At 38.6% G+C, this 20,965-nt stretch overlaps 1 protein-coding gene across 5 annotated transcripts in view; it reads left to right on the forward strand.

The window, feature by feature from the left end:
* The window catches only part of LOC121313126 (arf-GAP with SH3 domain, ANK repeat and PH domain-containing protein 1-like), a 259,165-nt gene that overhangs the window by 55,371 nt on the left and 182,829 nt on the right, over positions 1 to 20,965 (forward strand). For all 5 annotated transcript variants that reach the window (XM_041245320.1, XM_041245316.1, XM_041245315.1 and 2 more), the window contains one exon: positions 13,495 to 13,640. In XM_041245320.1, coding sequence (XP_041101254.1) covers positions 13,495 to 13,640 — 146 coding nt within the window. The remainder of the gene's footprint in view (positions 1 to 13,494; positions 13,641 to 20,965) is intronic.

Consider the following 20,965-nt stretch of genomic DNA (forward strand, 5'->3'; position numbering starts at 1 on the left):
ATTCTGCAGCACTCTGATACATTGATACAGTTTCTGATTGCCTTTTAATTATAAAAAGCAAGTATATTTATCACTGTAATGCTATTAAAACTGCATGCTAGTAATCTTAATGTTACTAAAACTATTCCATTAAAATGAATCTAAAAAAAATCGAATTTCCTTTCTTTTTGTCTAACATGTTGACGCTCGCACCATCTTTGTTTTCATAAAATGGCTGATGCAGTGGAAGAAGGGGGGGAGCGCCATAAATACATTCAAATCATTTTCCATGTCAGAAATGGACCAGCAAGCATTTAAACAAGACTTAAGAAAAGATAGAAGTTACAGGAGGGGAGTCATTATCTGAAGAAGTTAAATAATAGTAAACTGTAAAATTATATATATATATATATATATATATATATATATATATATATATATATATATATATATATATATATATTCCCGTTATGTTATGGAGTGTACTAATGCGAATGAGAAAGAATGTACTTAGCAAGTTTGTGACTGAATTCAAGTTTGAGTGAGCGTAGCTTACATACAGAATGAGTTGTAAACAAGGAAGGAGAAGGGTTATTACCATATAAATTGCAGTGAACATTTGTTCCTGTATTGTGATGTGTTGCCAATAAATTGCTGGCTTATTGAGACTCTGCAGTATTTACAGAAGCTATTGGCTGTGTCTCCTAGATCAACAGTTAGCCACCCTAAAAAAAATGATGTTATTTACTTTCATTGTTTTAAAGATGTGCTCTAGTAAATGACTTATTTTCAAGTACAATGGAAACTTATCATGAATCGATGTATTTATTTGCAAATAAACCATTTATAAGGGAGTTCCTTTTAATCATGCTACATTTTAAGGGGTGTGGCAGGCTGGCGAGTGCATAGAGGCCTAGAGACAGTCTGTAGTTCAAAAAAGTAACAATTGTATTATAAATACACAAAAATAAAAGGGCACAAGGGCCAAAATAAAGGGATTTAAACACAAATAAAACAAGACAAAAAGCAAAAATAACAATTTCCAGGCTGGGCAATGCCTTCACTGGATTCAAACTTTCAAACTTTCAAACTTTCAAACATACAAACAAAACACTAACCTGCTTCCTCAGCTCCCTCTTCTCAAATGAGTAGCAGAGGCCTCCTTTTATGTCAGGTGGCTGGGCGCTGATTGATCGTTAATTAACCTAATCAACTAATCAACCCCAGCCACCTGAACATAATAAACCCAGGCAGGTAGGGGAAATTAACCCCATCCCTGCCAATTTAAAAAGGGCAGAGCTTTGCTCTGCCACAAGGGGTCTTTTTGTATTACCTGTGAACAAGTAGTTAATATATTAAATTTCCTTTTTAGGGCTTAGTAAATATAAATTGAATATTAATATTATTATATTTAGGGTTGCTGTTTTTCTCCCGATGTGTTCTTCCTCTTTATGAATTCAAGTGATTCCTAGTAGTCATTTATTAGTAAAATTGGTTTAATGTACGTGTTTTGGTGGGTGCAGAAGGAAGAAACTCTGCGCAGTTGAGGGTGCAACATTTTAATAAGCAAGGAATCTAATTTAAAAAGAATAAATGCAGGACACACTTCATTACAGTCACTATTCATAGTTGTATTAAAATTAATACAGCTTAGTCATTTATTAAAATGTTCGCTGTTGTTTTAGCATTCTTAATTCTGCATTTAATGAGAAAGTAAAGACTTGGACGATTTAAAAACCTATTTAATTATTTCACATAAAACCCTGTAAATTAAAGTTATTTTACTACTGTGTGTGCTTGTGTGTGCACGCATGTGTCTGTGTGTGCCTCAAAGTAGACAACTCATCTAGCATAATTTTCTCTCGCAAAACATAGTTATAACAGCCCAGTTTTGTGCAGAAACCACCCAGTTGGAAGCACTGCAGCTGACATCCCACGGGCCAGACGGAAGGCTGTAGCGCAGTGGTCCTCAAAGTGGTGCCCACAGGCAAATTCATGCCCGCGAAGGCAGGCCATCGTTCCCACAGCAGCTGTTCTTGAATTATGGCTCATGAACACATTTTGGACGGGTCGTAACTTGGGAAAATAAATAAAGCTTTAAACACGTTTTCCAACAAAAGCACCACAGCAGTTTTTAGTTTTGTTGTTTTATTTTATTTTATTTTTTATTGTTTTCACAATAAAAAATTCTCTTGTCTTTTCAAAGTGTTGGGTAGATTGTATAAATCAAAGGAACAAAAATCCCATTAAATGCATCAAGATTTCAGGTTGTAACCTAATAAACTGAAAACGTTCAAGGAAGGGTGAATACTTACTGTAGGCACTGTATCTCTTGTAGCTCAAATGACCTGAGCACATATCAAAGCTGCTCCTTTAAGAGCCGTGCTTGGTGTTGTCTCCGCCACCAGGAGATATCAGTGACTGATACATAGGGATCAGCACCATTTTTCTTTCAGCCTGCCTGAAAAAGGAGTGAGCTCTCTCTTTTTAGTAAAAGATAGAGAGATAGGTCCTTAGCCTTGTGTGCCTCTCCCCCACTTCCCCGCAGTGTAGTCCTTTTCTGCGGATAAGTTTTCATGCTCTCGCCCTTGCTGCTCAGTGCTTTGACAGTCGATATTAATTTTTGATAGAGCCTTTTCATATATGTGTATTTTATAGTTTCTATTTAATGTTAGTGTTTTAATTATTTTCTGTTTTTCTCAGAAACCAAGTGTGCGCATAGTCTGTCTCCCCGTACTGGACCAATCTACGTCTAAACTTCCTTGATGTCAGGTCTAATGAGGCTCTGTTAATTAGTGATTTTATTCAGGATTACAGTATTGATATTCCCACATTAACTGAAACTTGATTTGGACCTAATGATAATGTCTCCCTGACTGAGGCTTCCCCACCGTCTTTTTTTTTTTTTTTTCAGAAAGCTTGTTCTAAAGGTTGGAGAGGTGATTTGCTATTGTTTTCAATAGTGAACACAGAATTAAACAGGATATTGTCACAGGTTATTCATCCTTTGAGTTGTTAAAGGCTACATAAGGACCTTTTATTTTATTGTGTTACATGTTTCCATGTGTTGCTGCAACTGTCTACTTAAAATGTGTGTTTTAATTTATTTTACATTTTGAGCACTTTTTTTTTTTTTTAACTTTTAAATTGCATTCCCTGTCTCAAGATGGCTTCACATGTACCCACATGGACCTCTCAGAACTAAATTTCCCATCATCCTCCTGCTGACATGCAACAGATGGATTTATCAGTTAGCAGGAGGAGAAGGATGATGAGAAATGTAGTTCTGGTCAAAATATATTTAAAATATTAAACCAATACACACACCTTACGTAAACAACATGTAACACAATAAAATAAAAAGGCCCTTATGTATCCTTTAACATTAACATTAAATAGTACATTTCCTGTTCATATTATAATTATCTATCAACCACCTGTCAGACCTGCTATTTTTGCCTGAACTTGGTGACCTGCTATCTTCATTGACAGTCCATTATGACAGGATTCTTTTAGTGGGTGATTTTAACCTTTATATAGATACAGAATCTGATTCTACTTCTTTGGAATTCTTGCGGCTACTGGATTCCTTGTATTATATCCTGCATGTAAAAGGTCTTAACCACAACCATAGCAATACTGTTGACCTGTTAATTTCTCGTGGTTTAGCTGTTAAAAATGTAGTGACCATAGATTTCACTATTTCTGACCATGTTGCCATTCTTTTTTAGGTTAATATGCCAATATGTACCAAAACCTTGGAATGATCATTTAAAACCTGGGAAATTAATTCTTCACGTGTTGTAAAGTTTTCTGTTGTACTGAGCTCATTACCACTCCCTGAGTCTTTATCAGTAGATGAGGTGGTTAATACCTACAACACCTCCTTGACTGCTATCTTTGTAGTGCCAGTTAAAACTCGGCGAGTGTCTTTAAAATAAAAGCTCACCTTGGTTTAGTGATGCTAATCATAAATTGAAATACGAGGGTTGGAAATTAGAATGGAGATGGTGGGAATCGAAACTTCATGTTCATTACATCATATGGAAGTACCAGCTGGTTAAATATAGGAAGGCTCTGGCTTTGGCCAGATCATCATATTATTCTAATTTCATTGAAAGTAATATAAATAATCCTAGATTCCGTTTTGCTACCATAGATAAATTAATGAATCCCTCCCATAATAGTTCCACACTTGATATTGGCTCTTCTCTTAGCTGCACTGACTTCTTAAACTATCTAAAAAATAAAATAGTAGACATCAGAAATCAGATTCCACAAATACCTTCTATTAAGGAGGATTGTAGTACAATATTACCAACTAGAGCTGTTAAGGCTACTACAGAGGTTTTGCTGACAGCGTTGGCCAGCTTATGAGAGCTACTACTTGCTCGCTTTACCGTATCCCCACGAAACTATTAAAAGGTGCTCTTGATGCTAATACCCGCATTTTAAAAATTATAGTTCACTCAGCACTAAGGTAGCTGTGGTAAGGCCTGTGCTTAAGAAACACAATTTTCACCCTAAGTCTTCAATAACTATAGGCCAATCTCTAATCTACCATTCCTAGGTAAGGTTCTAGAGAGGGTTGTTGCAAAACAAGTACACACATTTTTAACTCTTAATGGTGTATTTGAGGAATTTCAGTCTAGATTTCGTGGTGCACATAGCACAGAGGCAGCCCTTGTCAGAGTTGTGAATGATTTGCTGATAAGCTCTGACTTGGGCTTTCCATCAGTTTTAATTTTCTCAGTGCTGCCGTCAACATTGTAGACCACTCTATTTTATTAAATCGGCTCAAATTTGTGGTGGGACTGTCTAACCTTGTCTTATCCTGGTTTCAATTTTATCTATCCGATAGGTATCAATTTGTCTCAATTGGGGAGAAGAAATCAGCATTGAGTGAAGTTGACTGCGGTGTTCCATAGGGCTCTATTTTAGGTCCCTTACTATTTTCAATATATATGCTACCGTTGGGTGACATTATCCGAAGACATGGAGTGAACTTCCATGTCTATGCGGGTGATACCCAGCTGTACCTGTCTTTCAAAGCCCGGAAATACTTTTGCTGGGGTGTTACTTGCTGCTTGCCTTGTAGATATCAAGTGATGGATGTCTCAAAATGTTTGAAATGTTGATTTCGGGAAAAACGAGGTTATGCATGTGGGCACTCAGAACAGAGGTTATGCGTGTGACTACTGGTAGTCTCTCATCAAAACTTAATTTTGAAATAAAAAATGTGGGAGTTATCTTTGATTCTGATCTGTCATTTGAGACTTGCATTAGGGAAGTTTCTAAAGTATCTTTTTATCATTTGAGAAATGTAGCCAAACTTAGACCAATTATTTCCTTATCTGATGCTGATAGACTAATGCATGCCTTTGTTTTCTCAAGAATTGATTCATGTAATGCACTCCTCTCTGGTATCCCAAAACGTGAGGTGTCCCGCCTACAGCTCGTTCAGAATACTACTGCTAGAATTCTGACTAAAACTGGAAAGATGAACATATTACCCCCCCTTACACTGTCTCCCTGTGCAACATAGAATTGCTTTTAAGATTTTACTATTAATCTATAAAGCCCTGCAGAGATTAGTACCTAGCTATTTGCAGGAACTACTGAATGCGTATCCTCCAAATTGAACTCTTAGATCACAGGAAGCGAGGCTGCTGGTTATTCCTAGAGTCAATAAAACTAACATGGGAGGTAGGGCCTTTTCTTTTAGAGCTCCTTCTTTAATCTGTTGTTTTGAATGTTTTTGTTTGTGGCAGATAATGTCTGGGAATGTATTGTTTAATGTATTGTGTTTTTTGTTATGTACAGTGCTTGATACTTAAATAATGTGCTCACCTTTTTTCCAGTCAACTTTCCGCACCACAGAGACACTGCCAGTGTTAAGGGCTTTTTGGCTACACTACTGTTGAATTGGCAGAAGCCTTTTCGACCGGAATTTATTCTTTGTCTTTTGCTGTTGCTGTGTCTGCTTTAGTGTCACCGCCAACAAAGGTGATTAGATTTTTCTAGTCAGTGGCTCTCAGTAGGAGTTGTCAGTGGCTCTTTCAGGTCTTCACACAACTTCTTCTGCTACAGAGTCAGTACCAGTGACCTGGCTTGGCACTGAGGTCAGTACCAGTGTCTCGTTTTCGTTACGGGGGTCAGAACCAGTGACCTATTCGGTACCGAGGTCGGTACCCAGCCACTCCTACGTTACTAGTCAGTGCCAGCGACAGTGCTCGATAGTAGTCATTACCACAGCTGGTACCGGTCACCTCGTTCAGTACTGAGGTCAGTAGCAATCATCTGGTTGATACCAGAGTCAGTATTAACGGCTGATTCGGTACCATGACACTACCAGTGCTCCGTTCTTGTGCACTCTGTGTACGGAACAGTTTTTAGCACCAGTCAGCATTGCTGTCTGTTTCTTGTGTGTATGTATATATATATTGCATGTTTATTTCAACCTTGAACCATGCTTGGGTTTCACCCTTGTGCTGCTTGCAAGAGGAAAATTCTGGCAGAAGGTAAGCTCTGACACCAACGTAGCATCCAGACTTGTCCCATTCTTTCCCTGCAATGTAGTTGAAAGACTCCCCCCTCCCTGTTACACAGGGAGCTGGGAAGCGACCTGGGACTAGCAGCAGGATTAAGAGCCTGCGGTTCTCTAGATCATGGGTTTTCAACCGGGGATACGCGTACCCCTGGGTGTACTTCTAAGGGTCATAGGGGGGGTTACACAGGAGAAATGTAAAAAATGAATGACCTTGATTGATTTTTTAACAGTATTATATATTATCTCTAAACCACTGTGCATGAATATGAAAACATTTTTAGCAGCTCAAAGTGAACCGCAGATGGTAAAAATCCAACACATTCTGTCAAGTGCACTTTCCACCAGTACAAATGCATGATTTCAATCAAGAGGATTTCCACTCTGCTATGTTATGAGGGTGGGTGGAGCATGCACCTGACGGTTCTGCCTATTGAGAGCGCTCTGTGCTGCTCATGAACTTAGCTGTTTTTTATCTTGTCATATCAGTGAAGCATAATCTTTCTGCATTTTTTTAGATGTATAAATGCTCTGATAAACATAAATGTGACACATTTTAGTAACCGCAATAGTGGTTGGTTAAATTAGTTTTTGCTGTTTGAAATGGATACATTTCTTAATTGCAAAAGAAAAATGAAGGAAGAAAACATAAGAGTACCAAAAGTGCAAAGTGACAGAATTAAAAAAGAGTCCATTTGGTTCATTTTTATGCTGACTTTAATAACAAACAAACAAAAAAAAAAGTTTAATCGTTCGTTATTCTAATTTTATCTTGAAGTTAGTTTGTAATATTGTAAACATTTTAGAATGCAGAGATAATTATGCTGAGATGGGAAGTAAATTACATAAGAACATAAGAACATAAGAAAGTTTACAAACAAGAGGAGGCCATTCGGCCCATCTTGCTCGTTTGGTTGTTAGTAGCTTATTGATCCCAAAATCTCATCAAGCAGCTTCTTGAAGGATCCCAGGGTGTCAGCTTCAACAACATTACTGGGGAGTTGATTCCAGACCCTCACAATTCTCTGTGTAAAAAAGTGTCTCCTATTTTCTGTTCTGAATGCCCCTTTGTCTAAACTTCATTTGTGACCCCTGGTCCTTGTTTCTTTTTTCAGGCTGAAAAAGTCCCTTGGGTCGACATTGTTAATACCTTTTAGAATTTTGAACGCTTGAATTAGGTCGCCACGTAGTCTTCTTTGTTCAAGACTGAACAGATTCAATTCTTTTAGCCTGTCTGCATATGACATGCCTTTTAAGCCCGGAATAATTCTGGTCGCTCTTCTTTGCACTCTTTCTAGAGCAGCTATATCTTTTTTATAGCGAGGTGACCAGAACTGCACACAATATTCAAGATGAGGTCTTACAAGTGCATTGTACAGTTTTAACGTTACTTCCCTTGATTTAAATTCAACACTTTTCACAATGTATCCGAGCATCTTGTTAGCCTTTTTTATAGCTTCCCCACATTGCCTAGATGAAGACATTTCTGAGTCAACAAAAACTCCTAGGTCTTTTTCATAGATTCCTTCTCCAATTTCAATATCTCCCATATGATATTTATAATGTACATTTTTATTTCCTGCGTGCAGTACCTTACACTTTTCTCTATTAAATGTCATTTGCCATGTGTCTGCCCAGTTCTGAATCTTGTCTAGATCATTTTGAATGACCTTTGCTGCTGCAACAGTGTTTGCCACTCCTCCTACTTTTGTGTCGTCTGCAAATTTAACAAGTTTGCTTACTATACCAGAATCTAAATCATTAATGTAGATTAGGAATAGCAGAGGACCTAATACTGATCCCTGTGGTACACCGCTGGTTACCACACTCCATTCTGAGGTTTTTCCTCTAATCAGTACTTTCTGTTTTCTACATGTTAACCACTCCCTAATCCATGTAAATGCGTTTCCTTGAATCCCAACTGCGTTCAGTTTGAGAATTAATCTTTTGTGCGGGACTTTGTCAAAAGCTTTCTGGAAATCTAAATAAACCATGTCATTTGCTTTGCAATTATCCATTATCGATGTTGCATCCTCAAAAAAATCAAGCAAGTTAGTTAGACACGATCTCCCTTTCCTAAAACCATGTTGACTGTCTCCCAGGACCCTGTTACCATATAGGTAACAGGGTAACCCCTGACCCCTGTATCGAAACACTGTTTTATTTAAGTAAATTTTGTCTCCTAACACAAACATGAGCATGCATTCATTTTTGTCTACACTGATAGCAGCCTCACCTACCATTCACTATGTCTGGGTTTTTTTTTTTTTTCAAGTATGCCAGTAGCTGAACAAAACGAAAGCTGAGTGGAGGCAGGTTATTAATGTTGATAATCTCATCAGAGTGATGGAAAAATTCAACCTGCTCTGTCCAGTTTAAAATCCAGTGTGGACTCGCCACATGTTCTATAAGAGTCCTGCTTTGTGTAAAAATGTGTAAGGCTTGAATTTGCAGTGCTCCAGAATGTGAACAATTTTTGGGGGGTTAGGCGAATTGGCGCCTGTAACACATAAATTCTGCCTCTCCCTTTAAAAATGTGTCAATATTTATGAATGTGCTCTGACATTGGTCTATAAGGAGGGAAAGGTAACAAATACACACTACTACTACTACGACTAATAATAATAATAATAATAATAATAATAATAATAATAATAATAATAATAATAATTTTCAACAACTACAAATGCTTATAAGCGCAGATACAGTAGCTACTGTAATAACAAAAGCAGAATACGGTAACCCCAGTTTCATGCAACGGTTGTGAAGGTGACCAAACGTGTTTGAGTGTTGTGCAAACTTTTAGTGTTAAATATCATAAATAGCAAAACCAACTTTTTTAAATGTGTTTTTACTGAAATATAAATGGTAACATGTAATCATAAGAGCTGTCTGTGTCTGACACTGTGCATTGGAGCTGCAGCATACCATTTTCCATGTGACAGCTATACACCATTAGAGGTGCCGTCACCAATTCAAGACACAAGACAATATTTAAAATATAAACATGCTGAGCTCTTTGCAGTCATCTGTGTATAATTCACAAATTAAAGTTTGTTATCTGACTTCTCTCTGTGAATCCATAAGTAGAAAATTGTGATTCCGAACTATGTTGTAGGGTCCTCTATTTTCCTTAAGCACAAGTTGTAATAGAATCAACAAAACAATACAATGTTTGAATTTATAGGTTTCCCTTATGACATCACCCCTTTTTCCTAACATGTCAGATAAGACAGTTACATGCTGATGCCTTACAAGCCTCCTATCAACCAGTAATATTATTGATCACATGGGGGCCCACTTTTTTCTGTCTCCAAGAGAACACCACTTCAAAACATACTTAGGCACTAAAACTAAGGGAGGAAGAGAGAAGAATAAAGGAGTAGGCCTGTTGCTTATTTTCTTTGAAGTTTAAACTGTGGGAAAGGAATGTTTAGCCAAAGGTGTCACTTCCCTAAGAACACAAAATAGAGTGCAATCAACTTTTCAGGTTGTCATAACATTTAGGAACACGAAAGCTTTCCTGCCATCTGGCTGCTTCACTTAATATTGAAACCAAATTGCTTTCACAGTAGCTGTCTATGTAACCTAGCTAATTTTTTTAACTGTCTGGTTTCTCTAAAGAATATGTTCATCCAACAGTAACACTACATCAATTACACGGTTAGTGATTTAGTTAGAACAAACAGAGTTATATGACCAGTAATGTTGTATTAATAAACAAGACTAAGTTTGCCCGCGGGAGTTTTTAGAGGGAATGCCGATTTATTTATTATTATTATTTTTTTTGGTGTGCAGCCATCAGTAAAAAAGTGATTAGACGATGTAGTAAACAGAGTTCAGCAAATCACTTATAAGATTGACTAAAGTAGGGGGCAACAGACAGGAGCCTGATGTAGTGCGACAATCTTGTGGCACCTGTCACCAGAAGCCCTAGTCTCTCTTTACTTAAGTATTTTTTGCGTCACTCTAAATGCCAATAATATTTGGTCGGTTGTACTGCAGTTGGAATATTTATTTGGAGTATGAGACCAGGCAATGGCAAAACAAAATAAAAAAATGGGAATTATTTGGTAATTTGTTCCTGACTAACAAAGTAGGGAAATGAATACTATCCTTTCAAAACTAAATGAATAAACAAATAATAAACCCACTTAAAACAAACATGAAAAGAAAATGTAGGAGTACGCAGTGAATGCCAATTGATTTGAAACAGACTTTTTTCAAAGAGTACTAAAGATTAATTTTATAAGTGAACAAATTCCAGCTGCTCTAACACTCAAAGCACAACTCACTGAAACCACTTGGCTTACTGCCCTTAACATACAGAATCCTTAGCCAATCGTCAGCCCTGTATGTTCGCTTGCTTATCTAAGCGCGCTTGTATCCTTGGTTTTCAGCACAGTTAATTTTGACACCTAGGAAATGCAGCTTCTTTACTGAAATTCACATAATGACTCACTCAGTATATCAGTCGCCAAAGCGACGACTTTAATAGATCCTCCCAATAGTACTCAAAGAAATGAAAAAAGTTATTTACAAACCGCTAACCAAGATCATGCAACAGTCTCTTGACACAGGCGTTGTACCGGCAGACTGGAAAATTGCAAACATAATACCGATCCACAAAAGGGAAACAAAACTGAACCAGGTAACTACAGACCAATGAGCCTGACTTCCATAATATGCAAACTTATGGAAACTATAATAAGATTCAAAATGGAAAATTACCTATATGGTGACAGTATCCTGGGAGACAGTCAACGTGGTTTTAGGAAAGGGAGATCGTGTCTAACTAACCTGCTTGATTTTTTTGAGGATGCAACATCGATAATGGATAATTGCAAAGCATATGATATTGTTTATTTAGATTTCCAGAAAGCTTTTGACAAAGTCCCACATAAAAGATTAATTCTCAAACTGAACGTAGTAGGGTTTCAAGGAAACACATGTACATGGATTAGGGAGTGGTTAACATGTAGAAAACAGAAAGTACTGATTAGAGGAGAAACCTCAGAATGGAGTGTGGTAACCAGTGGAGTACCACAGGGATCAGTAATTAGGTCCTCTGCTATTCCTAATCTACACAAAAATAGGAGGAGTAGCAAACACTGTTGCAGCAGCAAAGGTCATTCAAAATGATCTAGACAAGATTCAGAACTGGGCAGGCACATGGCAAATGACATTTAATAGAGAAAAGTGTAAGGTACTGCATGCAAGAAATAAAAATGTGCATTGTAAATATCATATGGGAGATACTGAAATTAAAGAAGGACTCTATGAAAAAGACCTAGGAGTTTTTGTTGACTCAGAAATGTCTTCACCTAGACAATGTGGGGAAGCTATACAAAAGGCCAACAAAATGCTCAGATATATAGTGAAAAGTGTTGAATTTAAATCAAGGGAAGTAATGTTAAAACTATACAATGCATTAGTAAGACCTCATATTGAATATTGTGTTCAGTTCTGGTCACCTTGCTACAAAAAGGATATTGCTGCTCTAGAAAGAGTGCAAAGAAGAGCGACCAGAATTATTGTGGGTTTAAAAGGCATGTCATATGCAGACAGGCTTAAAGAATCGAATCTGTTCAGTCTTGAACAAAGAAGACTATGTGGCGACCTAATTCAAGCATTCAAAATTCTAAAAGGTATTGACAATGTTGACCCAAGGGACTTTTTCGACCTGAAAAAAGAAACAAGGACCAGGGGTCACAAATGGAGATTAGACAAAGGGGCATTCAGAACAGAAAATAGGAGGCACTTTTTTACACAGAGAATCGTGAGGGTCTGGAATCAACTCCCCAGTAATGTTGTTGAAGCTGACACCCTGGGATCCTTCAAGAAGCTGCTTGATGAGATTCTGGGATCAATAAGCTACTAACAACCAAACAAGCAAGATGGGCCGAATGGCCTCCTCTTGTTTGTAAACTTTCTTATATTCTTATGATCTTAATAATAATTTTAGTCACCAAGAGTTTATTTTCGGTTGCAAGTGGTGACCGGATTTCTACCACACTGGTCTTTTTCAAATATTTCACATAAATTTTCACTCGCATTTTAAGGTCATCTAGCATCTTGCAGAACAGTTAATGAAATGAATCTTAAATGCAGTAATTATATTTTAAAGTTAGTCATCAGGCTACCTGCTGGCTTTAACAGACAGTGGCACATGTTGGGGGGAAAAGGGGAGATAGATGACCTAATAATGTTATTGTGCCAGAGGAATGTATACCTAAATCATTAAATTAAATACATATGAGGTTGGAAAATTAATGAGAACTGTATTTTCACATTCTTCACAGTTGTTTGTCGTGTGATACAATTATGAAATGCAAAATGTGAAACAATTTCACTATGTTTGATTCAGGATATTTAGTTAAACACAGATGACCTGTTTTATTTATTTCACAAGTTTTTCAACTGATGGATAACGTACAACTATTTTTCAATGTTTAGTGTCAACATGAAATAAATCAACACAATGCGTTAAAATATATTTTGAATAGTAGTTATTTTTTAGCCATGACTGTAAATAAAACCAAATGTGATGTGTTTGTTACCAAACCCCCCCCACCCCCCCCCCCCCACCCCCCCCCCCCCCCCCCCCCCCCACTACACCCTGCAATGTAGTTACTTCCAGTTATTTTTTATATTTCCTAGCCTTAACAGTTTCCTGAATTTTGTCACACTAGTAGCTCCTGTTTGCCTGTTTAATCAAAGTATATTGGTTAGCAACTCAACAATAGGGTTCTGGAAGCCCTCTTGCAAGAATTATTATCATTAGTATTAATTTATTATATACGCACTATATACACAGTAAATATGTAATTCACACTTCCTAAATTTTAACCTGTCTTTGCTCAGATCTGATAGGAAATATAGCCTTTACTGAATAGATAGTAGTATAGTAATAGATAGTTCAATTATCTTCATTTTAAAATTTAGCATTAAATGTTTTTGTTTTACAGATCACATACAAAATGAAGAGAACTATGCACAAGCTCTTGATAAATTTGGTAGTAACTTTATAAGCCGTGACAACCTGGACCTTGGCACAGCTTTTGTAAAATTTTCCTCCCTTACCAAGGAGTTATCAGCTCTACTGAAAAATCTGGTAAGTGTTAAACCTATAAAAAAAAAAAAAAAAAAAACACCTAAAAAAATAATATATATATATATATATATATATATATATATATATATATATATATATATATATATATATATATATATATATATATATATATATATATATATATGCACAGCAAAATCAGACGGGACTAATACTTTTTCACAATACTGTGTGTGTGTGTGTGTGTGTGTGTGTGTGTGTGTATATATATGTACGTCTTAGACATTTTGGAGGGGTATACTACCATAGAATCAGCCCGTGCCATCTATCAATGACGACATCATCAAAAAGACAAAACCTTTCAATGGCCGAGTGAGACCAAAAAAGAGATGTTGTAGTAATAAAATAATGACTGGGATCACATTATTGAGGAGTTTGGTGATCAGGGGATGATTTATCGGTATGCACGACTATGAAGAGGTATGTGATAAAAACAGCGAACAAGGGGTGGGGCAGGGCTGGAGATACAGAACTGAGTGTCCTGTTGATATGCAGGGCCTTTTAAATCGGTTTTACTGTTTTTTAAATACTTTTAAACAGCACGTATAAAATAAACAGAGCATGTGAAAATAAATTGGACCTGACACGCCTGACATTTGCTGAATAAATGGACCGCTAAGGGTTAACTTTTTTTGTTGTGGTTTTTTTTTTTTGGATGCTTCAAGCGCACCCTGTTGAAAACCACTGGGTAAATTTACTGTCTACTACAACACTTCTTATTAGCTGCTCATGTATAGTTTACTTTGAGTTGTTGTGTTCACAAGTTTTTGAATATTCTGATCAATGTGAATTAAAGATTGTAAATGACAAGATTGGTTTCTTCTCATCCACACTAAGCTGTATTAATAACAGTCAGAGTTCTTTAATAGTGGAAAACACTAGTTGAGGCTTTCAGTAAATTGTTAATGCTCATAACATCAATATATGCTGTAATTCCTGAATGTCTCTAAGACTTTTGCACAGCCGTGTGTGTGTGTGTGTGTGTGTGTGTGTGTGTGTGTGTGTACGTATACAGGGGTTTGTAGAAGTATTCACCCCCCTGAAAAGTTTTGTTGGCACCTGAACGTACTCCAAGATGCTTTCAAATTACTTTACATGTAGAATCTACACAAACTACTCTACATTGATAAAGTAAAAAAATGCATATAGAATATAAATAAGAAAGATTTACAGAGAAAAACAGATTCATCTCAGTTGCATAAGTATTCAACCCCTTTGCTACTGCAGTCCTAAATCAGCTCGGATGCAAATGATTTGTTTGAAAGGTCACAGAATTAGTGAAATGGTTTCAGTATGTGTTACTCAAAGTGTACAAACTGGTTCGGGATAGAAGCCAACAGTGATCTTGAGAGGTCTCCAAAGATCTGTGTCTGAGATGGGAGTCAGTTTTCACACATCAACAATAAGCCAATAAGTCTCTACACAAAGCTGGCCTGTATGGACGGGTGGCAAGAAAGAAGCCATTACTCAAAAAGCATCATCTTAAAGCATGTATGGAGTTTGTGAAAAAGCATGTAGATGATACTGCAGACATTTGTTTTGTGGTCAGGCGAAACAAAAATTGAACTTTTCAGTCTAAATTCCAAGCGTTACGTCTGGCGCAAGCCCAACACTGAACATCACCCAGTCAGAACCCTCTCAACTGTCAAACATGTTGATGGCAGCATCATGTAATGGGGATGCTTGTCAGGATAGAGGAGAGAATAGATGGTGCAAAGTACAGGCGAATCCTTGAGGAAAACCTGTTTGAGTCAGCCAAGACTCTGAAACTGGGGAGGAAATTTACATTTCAGCAGGACAATCACCCAAAGCCAAAGCCACGCTGGAGTGGTTGAACAATAAGAGAATTAATATTCTTGAGTGGCCCAGTCAAAGTCCTAACTTGAATCCAATCGAAAATTTATGGCGAGATTGCAGTCCATCGATAATGAATAATGGGAAAAAATGTCACCATCCTAGTAGAGTAGAGTCTCTACTACCACCAAGGTAGTAGAGACCTAACCAAAAAGACTCATCTCAGTAAATGCTGGAAAAGGTGCTTCTACCAAGTACTGACTACTTATGCAACCAGTAAATTTTATTTTGTAGATTTCCTTTGCAAGTTGTCGTGTGTGTGTGTGTGTGTGTGTGTGTGTGTGTGTGTGTGTGTGTGTATGTATATATATATATATATATATATATATATATATATATATATATATATATATATATATATATATACATACACATATACATACACACACACACACACTTCATCAATCAACACCAGACAGAAGGATTTCTACATCATCAGATAGAAAACAACGTGAATGGATGGAGATGCAGATGGATCACATTAGTTTACTGCAAAGCTACGTCTTAGTTGGTGCTTTTCTTGGCAAGAGCCGAGTTCAAATCGGCATGAAGTTTAACATCTACTCTCATGTAATGGAAATCATTATAATTGTAAGCAGGGAGAGGGTTAATTTCCTCCCTGCTGAAATAAAAACATGTGCAAATGCACATTGGTTTAATTTAATTATATTGGTGTTAATTGTTTTATTATTAATTATCCCCTGCACCTGGTGATTATTGTAAATTAGAGCCAGGTGCAGGGTATTTAAAGAAAGCAGACAGTTTGGTTAGGGCTGTTGCTGTGTGGAGGGCCTAGTTGATTGTGTTTTCAACCGTTATGAAAAAGGGTACTGTGTAAAAAGCCTTTTTGGTGTTCTTCCTTGTGTTTTTGTTTCAGCCGGTAAACAGCTTAACTGTCCGGTTTTATTAGAGTAGGTCCCTGATGAATGTTTTTAGTCAGTGCTCCGAAGGAGCTAGGTGTTTGTTTGTTTTTTTTCTGTTCATTTATTCTGTGTAATTATTAAAAATAGCATGTAAGCGCTTTGAAATGCCCATTGTTGTGTCCAGGGTCCTGCTTTTAAAGCGACAACGAACTGTGGTGAGGTGCATTCGTGTTACATATGGTGGCAGCGTGTGTGGGCGCCCCTACGACCCAGTGAAATGAAGTTTAGAGGAATTGATCGCCAAGATCAATATGAACACCGCTGCTCAAGTGGAGCAGAATAAGAAGTGGAGGCAGGAACAGGAACAAAAAACCCTGCTGTCTCCAGTGCCTTAGGGAGAAGCCCCACTGTCTCCAGCACCTGAGGGAGAAGCAACAAACAAGGGGGAGGAGGTGAAGAGCCCACCTAAATCACAGCCCCAACCACCACCCCTGCGATATAGTCCGGCACTACTGCGGGTGGTACATTGCCCCTTGCTCCTGGACAACCTGACGGTCTGCTTAGACCTCCCTGCGCTAGACCTGGAGGCCAGGAGTCTGCACCATTAGCCACAGCTCTGCCCCTGGTTCCCTACTCCGCTCTTCCCGAGCACCCAGATGTCACTTGTGCCACCCCTGTTCGCTGCTTCGCTCCCCCTGGGTGATCGGACATCGCTGCGCCGATCCCCAGGTGAAGACCTCTGCCTGCTGCTGCAGCCGCCCCAGTCATCCCGGTGGGGTCCCGTGTCGCCGGTAAGCGGCCCCTCCCTGGAAGCGCCGGAGGGACCAACCCACCCTCAAGCCTGTCCATAGAAGAGGGTGAAAATCAAAGAGATGGGACTTGAGGGTAGGTGGTCTTTTAAGGGTTGAGGGAAATGGCTGTTAAATGGCCGGTTTCTTAATAAGTCATGGGGGAGGATGTGTGAACAGGGACAGGGTTAATTTCCTCCCTGCTGAAAAAAACATGTGCAAATGCACATTGGTTTAATTTAATTACTGGTTAATTGGTTTATTAATTATCCCCTGCACCTGTTTATTGTAAATTAGCCAGGTGCAGAGTATTTAAAGAAAGCAGCCAGTTTGCTCAGGGCTGCTGCTGTGTGGAGGACCTAGTTGATGGTGTTTTTGACCATTATGAAAAAAGGCACTGTGTAAAAGTCTTTTTTTTTTTTTTTTTTTTTTTGTGTTAAACCTTGTTTTTTTTGTTTCAGCTGGTAAACAGCTTAGCTGTCTGGTTTTATTAGAGTAGGTCCCTGACCGATGTTTAGTCAGTGCTCTGAAGGAGCTAGATGTTTATTTTTGTTTCTGTTCTGTAATTAAAAGTGCGTGTCAGTGCTGTTCCTTTCAATTCTATGTGTTGGGTTGTGATTTTGAAGGGAAAAGAACCCGTGCAAGCCTGTGTGGTGAGTCTCTGGTTCATTCATTAATTCATTCATTCATTCATTTATTTATATATACATGCACACACACACACACACAGCTCTGGAAAAAATTAAGAGACCACTGCAAAATTATCAGTTTCTCTGGTTTTACTATTTATAGGTATGTGTTTGGGTAAAATGAACATTTTTGTTTTATTCTATAAACTACTGACAACATTTCTTCCAAATTCCAAATAAAAATATTGTTACTAAGAGCATTTATTTGCAGAAAACGACAACTGGTCAAAATAACAAAAAAGATGCAGTGTTGTCGGACCTCGAACAATGCAAAGAAAATAAGTTCATATTCATTTTTAAACAACACAATACTAATGTTTTAACTTAGGAAGAGTTCAGAAATCAATATTTGGTGGAATAACCCTGATTTTCAAGCACAGCTTTCATGCGTCTTGGCATGTTCTCCACCAGTCTTTCACATTGATGTTGGGTGACTTTATGCCACTCCTGGCGCAAAAATTCAAGTAGCTCGGCTTTGTTTGATGGCTTGTGACCATCCGTCTTCCTCTTGATCACATTCCAGCGGTTTTCAATGGGGTTCAGGTCTGGAGATTGGGCTGGCCATGACAGGGTCTTGATCTGGTGGTCCTCCATCCACACCTTGATTGACCTGGCTGTGTGGCATGGAGCATTGTCCTGCTGGAAAAAACCAATCCTCAGAGTTGGGGAACATTGTCAGAGCAGAAGGAAGCAAGTTTTCTTCCAGGACAACCTTGTACTTGGCTTGATTCATGCGTCCTTCACAAAACAAATCTGCCCGATTCCAGCCTTGCTGAAGCACCCCCAGGCCATCACCGATCCTCCACCACATTTCACAGTGGGTGCAAGACAATGTGGCTTGTAGGCCTCTCCAGGTCTCCGTCTAACCATTAGACGACCAGTTGTTGGGCAAAGCTGAAAATTGGACTCATCAGAGAAGATGACCTATAAATAGTAAAGCAAGAGAAACTGATAATTTTGCAGTGGTCTCTTAATTTTTGCCAGAGCTATATATATATATATATATATATATATATATATATATATATATATATATATACACACACACACACTGAGTGTACAAAACATTAGGAACACCTTCCTAATATTGAGTTGCACCTCCTTTTGCCCTCAGAACAGCCTCAATTTGTCAGGGCATGGACTCTACAAGGTGTCAAAAGCGTTCCACAGGGATGCTGGCCCATGTTGACTCCAATGCTTCCCACAGTTGTGTCAAGTTGGCTGGTAGTGGATTTCTACTCCGAATAGCTCGTTCCATCTCATCCCACAGATGCTGAACTCGATTGAGATCTGGTGACTGGGCAGGCCACTGCAGTAAGCTGAATTCACTGTCATGTTCATGGAACCATTCCTGGACAATCCTAGCCTTGTGGCATGGGGCATTATCCTGCTGAAAAAATCCATTAGCAGATGGATACACTGCTGCCATGAAGGGATGCACCTGATTGGCAGTGATGTTCAGATATCCTGTGGCATTCAAACATTGCTCCACTTTTATCAAAGGGCCCAGTGTGTACCATGAAAACACACCTCACACCATCACCACCAGCCTGCAATGTTGACACACGGCATGATGGATGCATGTACTCGTGTGGTTTTCTCCATACTCTAGTCCTCCCATCAGCATGAAACAGCAGGAACCAGGATTCATCAGACCAGGCAATGTTTTTCCAATCGTCCAGTGTTCGGTATTTTCGTTCCATAGCCCACTGCAACCACAGTTTCTTGTGTTTTGCTGAAAGAAGTGGAACTCTGTTAGGTTGTCGGCTGCCATACCCCATTCGTGTCAAGGTACGACGAGTTGTGCATTCTTTTATGGGTCTTTCGGCACCGATGTTGTACTGGCCTCTCAGTTGACTAACTAGCCCATCTGTTGCTCTGCACAATTCGTGTCAGCCTCCTTTGGCCTTTTTCATCAATGAGCTGTTTTCGACCACTGGCCTGCCATTGGCTGGATGTCCTTTGGGTGGTGGACCAGCCTTGATACACACGGGAAACTGTTGAGCGTGAAAAACCCAGCAGTGTTGCAGTTCTTGACACACTCAAACCGGCGCGCCTGGCACCTACTACCATACCCCGTTCAAAGGCACTTAAATCTTTTGTCTTGCCCATTTACCCTCTGAATGGCACACATACACAATCCATGTCTCAATTGTGTCAAGGCTTAAAAATCCTTCTTTAACCTGTCTCCCCTTCATCTACACTGATTGAAGTGGTTTTAACAGCTTACATCAATAAGGGATCATAGCTTTCACCTGGTCAGTTTATTTCATGGAAAGAGCAGGTGTTCCTAATGTTTTGTACACTCAGTGTGTGTGTGTGTGTGTGTGTGTATATATATATATATATATATATATATATATATATATATATATATATATATATATACACACACACACACACACACTGATGCACAAAAGAAACGCAACTCCCGGGTCTAATGGATTTAATCAAATATTTTAAACATAGATGTTAAACATGATCACAGAAAATGTGAACAAAAATACAGGTCAAAGAATCGTGATCAGTTTTCAGTATGAAACGTGACACATTGTCAAAACGAAAATATTACAAAGTTAGTATCGGGTATGACCTCCCTGAGCATTAACACAATCCTGGCAGCGTTGATGCATAGACCTGATCAGCCTCTGGATAAATTGCTGTGGGATGTTCCGCCACTCTGTGCAACTGTAGCCAGATGGCGAAGGTTGGCTGGTTGTGGTGATTTGGTCCCACAGATGTTCTATTGGATTCAGGTCAGGAGAAAAAGCTGGCTACGGCAAGACCTCGACATTGTTTTCTTGAAGTCGTGCAATTGTAATCCTAGCATTGTGTGGTCTTGCCTTGTCCTGCTGGAAAGTCAACACTTCTGGATTGACTTGCAGAAACAGAAAATATGTTGTCTCAAGTACTTTGTCAGTGTATCGCTGAGCAGTAAGGTTGCCCTCAATCTGTACCAAAGGCTTTCTTGTATTAAAGGAGATTCCTCCCCACATCATCACACTTCCACTGCCCCACTGGTTGGCTTGAACAATGCAAAAGTCAGCATAACGGTCCTTGGCCGGTGTGGTGACCCTCTACCTTACAGGACGTGGCCTGTCCCTCACAGACCC

The sequence above is a fragment of the Polyodon spathula genome, chromosome 3 (genome assembly GCF_017654505.1).
Source record: "Polyodon spathula isolate WHYD16114869_AA chromosome 3, ASM1765450v1, whole genome shotgun sequence".
In the NCBI taxonomy this organism is placed as follows: domain Eukaryota; kingdom Metazoa; phylum Chordata; class Actinopteri; order Acipenseriformes; family Polyodontidae; genus Polyodon; species Polyodon spathula.